Source organism: Oncorhynchus masou, chromosome 16, assembly GCF_036934945.1.
Source record: "Oncorhynchus masou masou isolate Uvic2021 chromosome 16, UVic_Omas_1.1, whole genome shotgun sequence".
Classification (NCBI taxonomy): Eukaryota; Metazoa; Chordata; class Actinopteri; order Salmoniformes; family Salmonidae; genus Oncorhynchus; species Oncorhynchus masou.
The window spans coordinates 9,539,883-9,553,837 of NC_088227.1; the positions used below are offsets into that span (position 1 = coordinate 9,539,883).

Consider the following 13,955-nt stretch of genomic DNA (forward strand, 5'->3'; position numbering starts at 1 on the left):
CAGAGGAATGGGGAATGGCTGAATTTAGATCTATCTCTGGGGGCAGAGTGCAGGAGGACTGGAGGCTGGGCTCCACAGATACCACAGCCCACTGTCAGCAGCTCCTCTGAACTGACAAACTGTTGAAGGCAGTGCCTGGTCCACCACCTCCTCCACTTTCTCCTCTCAAAACTCCCTCTGCCTGCCTACTACAGTACCACTAGACTCTCTTGTCTGCCAGCCTCGTGCTCTTTTCTCTGCCCAGACCAATAGAGGGGGATTGCCGTTCCACAAAGACTGCAGCGGAAGACCCACAGACAGGCAGGCAGGTGTGCTCTGCTCTCTGGCACGCTCCAACACAGCTGGGTCTCTTCAGCCATCAGTGGATCAGCCGACTCCTGCCTCCTGCCATTCATCCATGATATGACTGGGATCCTCCTGGGGCCTCCTGGACCTACAGCGTAAAGGGAAGGGAACTCTGCTGCTACCTCGCCGAGGTGCATGAATTGAGGAGCAAACTGAAGTGAAAAGAGGAAATTCAGCAACTCAGAATATTTTTTTCTTTGTTCAAAACTCAACTAGCACTCGCTGACCTGACATACTCACATACACGTGTGTGTGTGTGTGTGTCTGCAAATCTCTCAGACACGGATGGATGGATGACCACTGGATGGATAGAATAGCGGTAAGTGTTTCCTTCTTTCTTCTCTCGTCATGCGAGACTGATTACAACGCAATAGGTAGACTTCCGTTAGATAATATGGACCACATCTAGCGACAGTAATCTACAGTTGGACTGAGATATGTCTATGGGTGACAGTTTGTGTACACGAGCACATCTGTTAGCAACTTGGACATGTCGAGTAACACCCGATAGATTTACACGATCCTCGTTCTAATAACTTTGTCGACAGCTTGTTTATTTGCACTTTCCATCGCAGCTCATGTACCGTCCTTATTATGGCTTGTCCAATCAGGTAGCCGGAAATGGGTTCCATCTTTTCCCCTCATCATTCCATTACTCCGATGTCATGGCAACGAATGACATTTTTCAGCGAGAATAGAATTTCTAAACACCTAGTTATTTAACCATCCACATTGATTGTACATGCTGTGCAAAAACAGTCAGTTACCTTAGGAAGCTGCCGTTAATAATTTCACGGTGATGCCTCACTGGTGATAAAACACAGCGTCAACTCAACTGCTGGCAGGTAATAGTGAGGGCATTGCCTCTTGACTGTGGGAGTAAATAGATGTTTTATGTTCCTGTCTGTTTGATGATTTTGGGAGGGTTGCTTCTTCCAGGCTGTAGTCAGTATACTGGCTGCTCATACTTAAATATTTCAGTCTATGGAATGAACTCTCAACTCAGATATCCCATTTCACCTGGTGTTCTGTCTACTGCGATAGGGTGATAAGGCTTAATGCCTTTAGTTCATCCTTATTACATAAGAAGTGACCTTTTCCCCCTTCTCTTGCTGCGGAGTTTTGCTATTCCTACTTCATCTGAGACTGGGGGTAGTTTAGCAATGAAAATGGAAAGCAACAAATAGCCTAGTTGCCGAGTATCGCAAATGAATATTAGAACAGCACTCCAATGCAATATTTCTCATTGCTGGACAGCTTGTCATCCCAGCAAACATCAGTAAATTCAGTAATCATAACGGGATTTCTAATAATATATATTTTTAGGGCATTTTAGATCAGAAACAGCAGGGGAGATAGATTAGGAAGGGTGGAGACAGGTATTGAATCCCAGTCTCCAGGGTTGCATACATGTGCCTAGACCACCAGACCATAAGGCCTGCACATAAAAGGATATCTAAGAAGAAAATATGTTTCTTGCATTTGTCTCTTAGCTAAAATACTTCAATAGGTCTTTGTTAGTCTCCTGCTCATAACTTTTCCCTTTGGAAATACATTTGCTGAATGAGCTCAACACAGTTTTTATGTGCTTGTATGAACAAGGCTTTAAAGAGAGAACAACAAGCAGAACCGAAACTTGTAATTAATACCAGACTAAACGTTGCAGTATCTTCATTACAAGCCTATAAAAATGATTTGGCTGTGACCAATTTCAACATTTCTTAAATAAAAAAATAAAAAAAGACTTCAAACAAACGGGCAATGAAAATGTTGGAATCGTGCTTGCCATTTCACATTAATAATATTTATTTTAATTTTAAAAGAATTCTGGGTAGGGCCCCCTTCTACACCATCATTACAGAAGTGTACCTCTGGCTTTGAAATTGTATTCCTCTTCGGAAGTGCCAACAGAATAACTGCCAACAGTCTGTCTCTGCCAAACCATAGTCCTCAGTTATGCTCATCCTCCATCATTAAACATTATGAATCTTAGATGAGTACACGGTAAAGAGAAATAATGGGAAGAGCAATAAGGAAGTGAACATTATTTATAATAAGGGTTGCACGGAGAAAATGGATGGCTCTCCTGTCAGCAATATATATATTTACATTAACACCCCCTGAAAGCTTGAAACAAACCAAGTGACCCTCCTCTGTACCCAAAGTAATAATTAAAACAAAGTGGATAGCAGAGAACATGTCTACCATTTTGCCTCACTCCTAGTATAGACCAGAACCTTAGATACTGTATGCAGTTTTAGAAACTGTTCTTCGTCCTGCAAGCAGCATATGGCAACACAATCCTTTTGATAGTGCACAGGGCTGTGGGCCCGATGGTTAAGGATTTGCAGACCACCATGGACAAGAGTAGAGGGTGGGAAAAACTCCTTTATAGTAAAAGCATTGCATGAATCTATCATCGTACTTGCAGGTCCGAGAAAATTTTTACTTTTATAAACATTTCATGAAAATCTATATAATTTGACATATTAGCAGAAACTACCACACAAATGACCGAAATTACAGGCTAAGAAAGGACAGAGAGATAGGCCTATGTGTTCATCTTATCATATTTCTCCGATGCCAAATCAGCAAGTCTTGTTTCCAACTGAATGGTCCCTGTTCGCAAATAATTACATCTGAGACATTATACATTAGGAATCTGAGCATGGTACTTTCAAAAGTTTGTCTGGGCAGGCCTGAGTAGGCCTACCGACGCAGAAAAATGTACGCTTCAAATGCTGGCTACTCTTCTTCCGTGGCTTAACCCAACGAGAGAAGGTCACAAGTGTTTTCCTAAAAGATGCCTTGGGTTTAAATATCTTCTATTGTACAGAAAGGGAATAGCTTAATCAATTGATAGTGACAGAATTAGATTACTTCCCAAGTGTATTTTTTGTCTCCTCGGCTATAGAAGGTTGTAGCTCAGCCTCTGAATGTCAAATAAACTAAACAATGATATTCCCACATGTATCGGAGCAACGTATTTCTCTGGTATTTTATAGCTTGTTCCTAGAATACAGCATTGTGGACCAAAGTAAATCAAATCAAATGTTATTTGTCACATACACATGGTTAGCAGATGTAGTGAAATGCTTGTGCTTCTAGTTCTGACAATGCAGTAATAACCAACGAGTAATCTAACCTAACAATTCCACAACAACTACCTTATACACACAAGTGTAAAGGAATGAAGAATATGTACATAAAGATATGAATGAGTGATGGTACAGAACGGCATAGGCAAGATGCAGTAGATGGTATCGAGTACAGTATATACATATGAGATGAATAATGTAGGGTATGTAAACATAAAAGTGGCATTGTTTAAAGTGGCTAGTGATACATGTATTACATAAAGATGGCAAGATGCAGTAGATGGTATTGAGTACAGTATATACATATGAGATGAGTAATGTAGGGTATGAAACATTATATTAAGTGGCATTGTTTAAAGTGGCTAGTGATACTTTTTTTTACATCAATTTTCCATTATTAAAGTGGCTGGAGTTGAGACAGTATGTTGGCAGCAGCCACTCAATGTTAGGGATGGCTGTTTAACAGTCTGATGGCCTTGAGATAGAAGCTGTTTTTCAGTCTCTCGCTCCCTGCTTTGATGCATCTGTACTGACCTCGCCTTCTGGATGATAGCGGGGTGAACAGGCAGTGGCTCGGGTGGTTGTTGTCCTTGATGATCTTTATGGCCTTCCTGTGACATCGGGTGGTGTAAGTGTCCTGGAGGGCAGGTAGTTTGCCCCCGGTGATGCGTTGTGCAGACCTCACTACCCTCTGGAGAGCCTTACGGTTGTGGGCGGAGCAGTTGCCGTACCAGTCGGTGATACAGCCTGACAGGATGCTCTCGATTGTGCATCTGTAAAGGTTTGTGAGTGCTTTTGGTGACAAGCTGAATTTCTTCAGCCTCCTGAGGTTGAAGAGGCACTGCTGCGCCTTCTTCACCACGCTGTATGTGTGGGTGGACCAATTCAGTTTGTCCGTGATGTGTACGCCGAGGAACTTGTAACTTTCTACCCTACTGTCCCGTCGATGTACTGTTATAACAGGGGGTGTAGGCATGTCTATACAGGCCCACCCACTGGGGAGCCAGGCCCACCCAATCAGATTGTGCAAAAATCCAACTATTATACATTTTATTATATAATCGGATGTTTTCTTTGCTTCAAAATCTTAAGCAAACAAGGGGTAGGGCTGTGCTTTTTGCATTTTTTTTCCCCCCGCACACTGCCTCCATTCGATGGTTTTAACTTAACATCCCTTCACTGACACAGAGGTAGCCTGTTTAAAAGAGTGGATGGTGGATGGAGGAAATCAACGACAAACCTATGGATATTTCAGGCTATGGCCTAACATCATCTGTTAGACAGGTGGGCCCATCTTAAATAAGAAGAAATACATGTAGGCTCCAACACAAGACCCTCTGGTTGTTTAGTAAAGTTGAATTAAAATGAAGACGGTTTTAATGTATTATGCCTATTCAAACTTGCCTACTTTCAGCGCTGTGAGCTGTCCATTTCAGATTGATTGGGAAACACGATGCTGCTTCAAGATTTATGGATCATTTCATCATTGGATCATTTCATTGAGACCACACTGCAGAATCAGAGAATCAGAGATGAAGGGCGGCATCGGACACATCGATAGCCTAAAAGAAACTAACTCTAGAACACTGATGCAGAAAGACAAGAGCCATGCGTCCTCTGATACACGACCCTGCCAAGCCGCACTGCTCGCTTAACCCAGAAGCACCAATGTGTCGGAGGAAACACCGTACAACTGGCGACTGGAGTCAGCGTGCATGCACCCGGCCCGCCACAAGGAGTCGCTAGAGCGCGATGGGACAAGGACATCCTGGCCAGCCAGACCTTCCCTAACCCGGACGACGCTGGGCCAAATGGGTCTCCAGGTCTCGAACTCGGTCTGTAGTGATGCCTCAAGCACTACGATGAATTGCCTTAGATCGCTGCGCCACTCGGGAGGCCCCATTCTGTATATTTTCATCCATCCCTAACAACATCTCCTCAGAACAACACATTACTACTGTCCCATAGGAATGATGGGAGGGAAAAGTAAACAAGGAATAGTAGAATGTTCCTTTCGAAAACTAGCCTACACATCAGCAGCTACTTCTCCACTTAGTGGAGGCCATGCAATAGACCTAGAATAACACTGCTCTACTGAGAGTTGCCTTGGTTCCCATCTCCCTCTTCCTCTGTGTCCCAAATGACACCCTACTCACTTTATAGTGCACTACTTTTGACCAGGGTTCTGGTCAAAGGCAGTGCACTATAAAGTGAATATGGTGCCATTTGGGATTCGGCCCTCTTCTTCCCACGCTCCCCTCGCAGCCCAGGCTAAACATGCATCAAATACACTACACTACACACTCAAAGGGCTAGGCTGGTAAAGGACTTTATAGTCTGCTCATATAGTCAATATCTATCAAAAGGAGTTTATTAAAAATATTCTATTAACCACAGATATCACATAATATTAATATAAACGTTCTGTTCACCTTGTAGCGGTGTTGCATTAGTAGATGTTTACTTAGAGTTACTCTCCTTAGAGTTACTCTTGGGAAACTACATGACCTTGCCTGCCTGCGTACTTAGTAAACTCTTGGCAACATAATGGAGGAGAATTCCATACAGTATACTGCCTTGGGAAGAAACACATTTTAGATGACAACTCCAAATCCAAGTCTGTATTTTTGAGAAATTAATTTCTTTCCAGTCTCATTGACTCATGTCATGTGCAATAATGAGACAACAGGCTAGAAGTAATTCCCAAGAGTACCAGTAATATTCATGTAAATAATGATGACAAAACATTATCTGGTCAGGTCTTAAAGAGCTCTTTATTACTTTTTTCCATTCATGACATGACCATATTTGGGTAGTAAAAGACCATACAGTTTTTTTACAAAGGAATATGGCACACAGTAGTAGTGCGATGCATGCAGCATGTAAAATTCACGACTGTTTTTCATTTGACTTTCGGTAGACAGGCTCTGTATCAAGCCCAACTTCGGTGCCCGGAAGGAGAAGGGATAAATATATGGAACTGCATGCTTTTAATAGCCTGTCATGTCCTCTCACATCACACACACACACACACACACACACACACACACACACACACACACACACACACACACACACACACACACACACACACACACATATACAAAGGTTACAATTCTACAATTTTAATGACTTCAATGTGACTTTCTGTTTGAGGCAGGAGGCCCAAAGTTGGTCCTCCAACCAGAGTCTAAGCCGGGGGGGCGGGAGGGAGGGTTCTACTAAGCTAACCTATGGAATTGTTTTAAGTTGCTCATTCCAAGGATGATCTAGCTATTTGATTTAGAATTTTAGGACTCATTTAGGTACCCCCCCCCCCCCCCAAAAAAGAAAAAAAATATATATATATTTGATGAAACATTGAATTTGGCCTTACTGCTATTAGCCTATAGAAACATATTGCAGATATTATTCATACATGGAAAAACAAATTGTCCAAAAATTATATTGAAAGGAAGTTTGTTTTGAAGTGTCTGTCCTATATCTGAGAGATATAAAAAAGATGAGGAAATTATTTATGTACATTTGAAGTCGGAAGTTTACATACACCTTAGCCAAATACATTTAAACTCCGTTTTTCACAATTCCTGACATTTAATCCTAGTTAAAACATTACCCGTCTTAGATGAGTTAGGATCACCACTTTATTTTAAGAATGTGAAATGTCAGAATAATAGTAGAGAGAATGATTTATTTCAGCTTTTATTTCTTTCATCACATTCCCAGTGGGTCAGAAGTTTACATACACTCAATTAGTATTTGGTAGCGTTGCCTTTAAATTGGTTAACTTGGGTCAAACATTTTGGATAGCTTTCCACAAGCTTCCCACAATGAGTTGAGTACATTTTGGCCCATTCCTCCTGATAATAATCTGTCCGTAAAATATCGTTGGAAATATTACTTGTGTCATGCACAAAGTAGATGTCCTAACTGACTTGCCAAAACTGTAGTTTGTTAAAAAGAAATTAGTGGAGTGGTTGAAAAACAAGTTTTAATGACTCCAACCTAAGTGTATGTAAACCTCCGACTTCAATTGTATATTGTACACATATTTATCCCCTTTTTTAAACACTAAACTACTTTCATAAATGTTTATTTTATTGATTTATTTTTTTACCCCTTTTTTGCCCCAATTTTCGTGATATTCAAATTGGTAGTTTCAGTTTTGTCCCATCGCTGCGACTCCCGTACGGACTTGCGAGAGTCGGACACTACAGACAGAAGTTGGCAGTTCAGCGGTACCGACATCAGACGTGACGCTTGTGGGGATCGTGGAACACCATCGTGTTCATGAGAGTGTCATCCTTCCATAGAGGGGTCATAATAGTTTGTAGGCCAAACAGTTCGGATGTTACAGACATGTTCGTGAGAAGACCGATTTTCGAGATGTCTCATAGTCTGACAAACACCGCTGCAGCTCTGCCACCTTTCACCGCAGATGCAGATGGACGACATCGGCGGATGTGGTGGATTGAGACGCAGCCCATCTCTAGCTTAAACAGATAGATTTTTATGGGGATTTTTTTGTATTTTATTATGCTTTATTCAATTTCCGTGGGGGCGCGGACATCGACTCTAGGGGGTCCATTAAAACCCACACCTGCGGTCATTCACCTCCGGATGCTGCTGTTCTCGGGAGTAGGGTGGTGGTGGGACATAGAGGAGGTGTGTCCCTTGAGGAATGGATGGATGCATAAATAGAGCTAGGGGTCTCCTAATGAGGACTACAGCTGTGGTAATGATCACAGTGGCATTTACTCTCCACACTCCCTCCCTGCTACGGTACCTGCCATCACCGGTCTGGAACAGATAATGTAATGGGCTAATGGGAATACATGGACTGGCTAAGGTCAAATGATCTCTTCTCTTCCAGTGATATTTTCCTATTTTTCAAATTAATGTAGTCTTTCTCCCCGCACAGGACAGAGAATTGAAGTGTGTGTGTGTGTGTGTGGGGGGGGAGTCTGATAGGGGCCTGGGGAGAAGGTAGGAACATTTATATTTCTCTGCTTCCCAAATGGCATCCTATTCCCTATGTAGTGCACTTCATTTGGTCAGCTGCTGCTACGTTAGGGTACTTTCTTTTTGGTGTCACAGTGTGTGAATATATAGACATAGGATTACTATGAGGAAAGGTTGTGTAACTGTTGTTGGGATACTGCTGTGTGTGTTCGATCGCCACAAAAGGAGGGGGCTGTTCACAGTCTTATCTGTGCATTGCATTCGGCCATAGTTCATGCGGTCACTTGAAGGGCGACACCTTCGTCTCGGCTGCAGGGCAAAAGGATGGGGATGTAGGTCTTTGTCATCAGTCGGTTTCTATTGTGCTCTGAGTGACGATTGTCGAAACACACAAAGCCACCACCAAGCGAGCACCAATGTCAAATCAAACCTCAAAACTCTCGGGTGTCTAAATGATATATTGAACCAATTAAAAGGAACACCAACAAATCTTGAACTGCTCATTTCAGTCAGACATTCAAATAAGCCGTGATGAAAAATATTAGCTTATTACGGTCTTTAATCACATTCCCAGGCTGCCCATTTGCTGAGAGGACATTAGCTTGATCTGAATCAATGACCTTCAGGTTAGTCTAGTCTAGTCTAGTTCTTTAACCACTCTCACACCACATTTCTCTCAGTCCACCACTCAGTTCTCCTTAGTGGTGCTGTAGCTCAAAGGCAACAAGGATGTGTGGCTGGCACGTCTTTTATTGGGACACTGAAAAGGATGGAATTGTATGTTCTGTTGCTAAGGAGATGGAAGGAGGAAGTGCGAATCGCTAAGCTGCTCACGCTATTTTATTGTTATGTTTTTTTCTCTCTTTTGTGCCCAGACAACATTGAGAAGAGACTGACGCATCATGGCACGCTGTCCAAGACACACAAAAGGTAAGGATGTTTTTTGTTTTTTTCCTCAAACACTGCATTACAGACAAACTATGCACTTATTCACTTTAACAACGCATTTACATTAGCATCAATGTCAGAACGTCACTAACATAAAGAAGACAAGAGTAAAGAATTTAAGAAATTACACATTATTTTACAAGAAATAGCTTAAGCATGTTTCAATTAGAAATATTGTATATTCCATTTTTGTATAGAACCAGCATTTACCTGACAGCTGAAGTGACGTAAACTAGCTGCTTGCTGTAAAAAAGAAAGTAACCTACTTTCAGAGGAAGGACACTGCAGCTTTAAATGCACATAATTGAGCCTTTAAATGAACACCACAAAACTTAGTCACACAAAGCCAGGGATGCAGAGTCAAAATGCAGGCAAACAGAAAGCACCCTCACACAGGCTTCTCCCTTCAAAAGAAGGAGAAAAAAAGAGCAAAGCGCAGTCTCCTCTCCCCACATTACCAGCCCTTGTGCCTCATCCGTCTGATCGTCACGCTTGCTCGCTCAGTTCAATTCTCATTTCGCTTTTTATCACAGCCCACTGGAGCCTGCACTGAGGAATTATCTGCTGTCAGGACCCGCGCCTGCACCAGGGCGATAGGGAGAGACGGAGCCAAGGAGCCAGGCTCAGGCCACCGCAAGGTGAGGGTGCCGCTGTGCCGGAGAGGAGGAGACTCGCAACTCGCCGATGGCGTCCTCCGCCATGCAGATCCTCGCCTTTGCCCTGGCGCTGCTGGGCGTCCTGGGCGCCACTGTGGCCACGCTGCTGCCCAACTGGAAGGTGAGTGCCGACGTGGGCTCCAACATCATGACTGCCATCTCCCAGATGCAGGGGCTGTGGATGGACTGCACCTGGTACAGCACCGGCGTGTTCAGCTGCACCTTGAAGTACTCCGTGCTGTCGCTGCCCGCCTACCTGCAGACCGCCCGGACGACAATGGTTCTGTCGTGCATGATGGCTTGCCTTGGCCTCTGTCTCGCTGCCCTGGGGCTCAAATGTACCCGCTGGGGGGGCAGTCACCGGGCAAAGGGACACGCGGCCATCGGGGCGGGGGGTTGCTTCATCTTGGCTGGCATCCTCTGCTTGGTGCCCGCTTCCTGGTTCACTAACGAGGTAATCACTACCTTCCTGGACTCCAACGTACCCGAGAGCAGTAAATACGAACCTGGGGGGGCCGTGTACGTGACCTTTGTCTCTGCCGGCCTACTGCTGGCCGGTGGGGTCATCTTTTGTTTGTCGTGTCCCGGGAAAAGAGAGGGGCAGTTGGATTATACGTCGACATCCACCTCTACCACCTTTCCTGACAAACTACTGCAGCAGCAGATAAACCAGGAGCAAGTACAGCGTGACCAGCTCCAGCGTGACCTGATACTGCGGGAGCAACTGCAACGGGGGCAGAAGGACTTTGAACAGCAGACGTCTCCTAATGAGCAGTCAAGCCGCGAGCAGCTTCAACGGGGTGACAAAGGGCCCCAGGATGAGGCCCACGAAGCTGACGAAATCCAGCAGGAGGAGCCTCTACAGGAGAAGCCTCTACATGAAGACAAGGGAACGCAACAGTTCTACTCTCCATCCAGAGTCCCTCCAAAAGACGCCCGGGCTGGCTACAGCCTGCAGGACTATGTTTAATATGTTTTATCCCTAAACCCTGCTATTGTTAGTGGGGTGGAGGGAGAATCCTGCGGCCAATCTACTGGCTGCCTTTGTGAGAGGGAGAGAGTGGAGGAGAGAAAAAAAGGGTGAGGAAGGAGGAAGGTAATGACTTTGACAGCCTTATCGCCTCCTCTCATCTCTTCTCTCTTGCTACTGCAAGCGCAAGCAGTAAAGGTATTCCCAAAGTCTTGGAGAAAGGCAGCTTGTGGATCCAGAATCCTGAGGTAAATGCCTCCTTGACTGCTGCTGTGGTGGGCGGAAAGACACAAGGGTAGGGTAGAGGAGAGGTGTCATAAAAATGCACAAGTGCAGCACAAGTATTGTATATCCTGTGACAAGTTCCTTTAGAAACGGACTCGGAGGCTTTTCCATACCAAAGGGTTTCAATGGGAAAACATTGCTGATGATAATTAGCTGCTAATAATATGACATCATTACTTTTGCATAGTAAGTTCCCACTGGGCACACACTGGTTGAATAAACATTGTTTCCATGTCATTTCAATGAAATTACATTGAACCAACTTGGAATAGACGTTTAATTGAGTAGCGTTGATGTGTCTGAAAAGCGAAGATGTTCTTTGCAAGCTTGCATCTCTTAGACCCCATTTGCCTTGTGAGATTAAAATAATCATACTCAATCCTATTTTCAAAAGACAAACAGACTGATTGATATTCAGCCTTCTTAGCATGCTTGTTAAATAATGCAGCTCGTTAAATGATCTGTAGCTTGTTAAATAATGCAGTGGAATGGAGAGTAGTTACCAAAACGAAGCTACCAAAGCATGTGCCTAAAATGTGTTTGTAGAACTTCAACTGTTTGTAAAGGAGAATTACAGAAGACTAAAGAAATGAAAAGGGAGTTCAGATTCCCACCAATACCACACACACACATCCAGTCCATCTTGGAGGAGCACAAGGTACATGGCACCAGGTGATTTGGAGGCCCCAGGCAGAGGCCAGTCTGAGCCCCTCTACTGTAATTTTAACTGTAAAAATGTATGACCTTTTAATGTGCGATGAACACAACCAGTCATGATGTTTCCATCTGATTGTCAAACAAATCGCTTAGTAGGGTCCATTCGCACGTTCATCCAAAATAATTCCAGCATCCGAAAAGTGTACAGTGCGCACACCAACTTTCCTTTAAATTAGCAAGTGGCTAAAACGATCTTACCAGAGAAAGCGTCCGAGCGAGCAAAACAGCGCCCCTCTGTCTTCCTATATGTAACCCATGTATCTGATGCTGTCTGGACAAAAAGAGTATGACATGACAATCTTTTTATCCAAGCAAAATCAGATACAGTGTCTATAGAAAGACGACAACCCCTAGGATTTCTGCACATTTGATTGTGTTACAAAGTCGGATTATAATGGATGTAATTGTTGACAAAAAAATCCACACAAAATGCTCTGTAATGTTTTATTTTTTATTACATAAGATGTAAACATTAATATTCCTTGATTTTTCCTGTGCTTAGCTCCATCCCATTTCTTTTCCTCCTGAAAAACACCCCAGATGTCAAGCATACCCATACCATGATGCAGTCACCACCATACTTGAAAATAAGGAGACAGTTACTCAAGTGATGTGTTGTGTTGGATTTGCCCCAAACATAAGGTTTTGCATTTAGGCCAAAACTTTCCTTCCTTTGCCTCGTTTTTTGGCAGTATTACTGTAGTACTTTGTTGCATACATATGCATGTTTTGCAATATTTTTATTCTGTTTATTTGTATTCCTCTTTTCACTGTCATTTAGGTCATTATTGTGGAGTCACTACAATGTTGTTGATCCATCCTACGTTTTCTCCCATCACAGCCATCTACCACTCACTCATTTTTTAAATGAGGCTTTCGAAAAGCTCCCTGGTCTTTGTAGTTTAATCTGTGCTTGAAATTCAATACTTGACTGAGGGACCTTAGAGATGTTGTATGTATGGGGGACATAGGAAGGGTTAGTCATTCAAAAATCATGCCAACCCCTATTATTTCACACAGAGTGAGTGAAATAATTTATGTGATTTATGTGATTTGTTAAGCCAAATTCTACTGATTAAGGTTTTTCCTAAACAAAGGGGGTGAATACTAATGCAACGACTATATTTGAGTTATTTAAGTTTGATTATTTTGTACAAAATGTGTAGAATTGTCTTTTCACTTTGACATTATGGAGTATTTTGTGTAGATCAATTGAGATATATATATATATATATATATATATATATATATATATATATATATATATATATATATATATATATATATAAATTGATCTACACAAAATACATACATATATATATATATTTTTTTTTTGCAACAAAATGTGAAAAAATTTCAAGGAGGTGTAGACTTTCTATAGGCACTGTACATGGGCTACACATACATGTCCTCTGCCTTGACGACGAGAGCAGTATTATCAGCAGCATCTGTCTTTTTTACTAAAGAAATGTGTATTTGTATCCCCCCAGAGTCAAAGGGCCCAGGCTTGGTTTCTACTAAGCTAAAATATGGAATTGTTTTAAGATGGTTGACATGTTCATACCAAGGATCATTTATCTATTTGAATTGGAATTTTAAAGACCCCTTGTAGGGTCTTTATATATATTTTTTAAATAGCCTTACTGCTACTAGCCAACAGAAACACATTGAATAACAGATTCATACATATTTTTTATTTATATTACCTTTACTTAAATAAGAACAAATTCTTATTTTCAATGACGGCCTAGGAACAGTGGGTTAACTGCCTGTTCTGGGGCAGAACAACAGATTTGTATCTTGTCAGCTCGGGGTTACTAGTCCACCGCTCTAACCACTAGGCTACCCTGCAGCCCCATAGAAAAACAGATCGTAAAAAAAGTATCAAAACGATTCCCAGCTCCTAATATTGAGTTGCACAATCCAGGTCTCAATTGTCTCAAGGCTTAAAAATCCTTCTTTAACCTGTTTCCT

The 13,955-nt window shown here is 42.6% G+C and overlaps 1 protein-coding gene across 2 annotated transcripts; it reads left to right on the forward strand.

The window, feature by feature from the left end:
* The first annotated feature begins 591 nt into the window (after nucleotides 1–591).
* LOC135557436 (claudin-20) lies at nucleotides 592–13,161 on the forward strand. 2 transcript variants are annotated; one of them, XM_064990692.1, is made up of 3 exons: nucleotides 592–664; nucleotides 9,281–9,335; nucleotides 9,887–13,161. In XM_064990692.1, the coding sequence occupies exon 3, from the start codon at nucleotides 10,038–10,040 to the stop codon at nucleotides 10,977–10,979; it is 942 nt and encodes a 313-aa protein (XP_064846764.1). In that variant the 5' UTR covers nucleotides 592–664; nucleotides 9,281–9,335; nucleotides 9,887–10,037; the 3' UTR covers nucleotides 10,980–13,161. The 2 variants fall into 2 exon arrangements, with proteins under 2 accessions (XP_064846764.1, XP_064846765.1); XM_064990693.1 differs by lacking the exon at nucleotides 592–664 and having other exon boundaries at nucleotides 9,232–9,335.
* Nucleotides 13,162–13,955: the final 794 nt, after the last annotated feature.

What these genes read in the sequence shown, in the direction of transcription:
- LOC135557436 (XM_064990692.1), top strand. Translation starts at nt 10,038, where the DNA reads ATGGCGTCCTCCGCCATGCAGATCCTCGCCTTTGCCCTGGCGCTGCTG.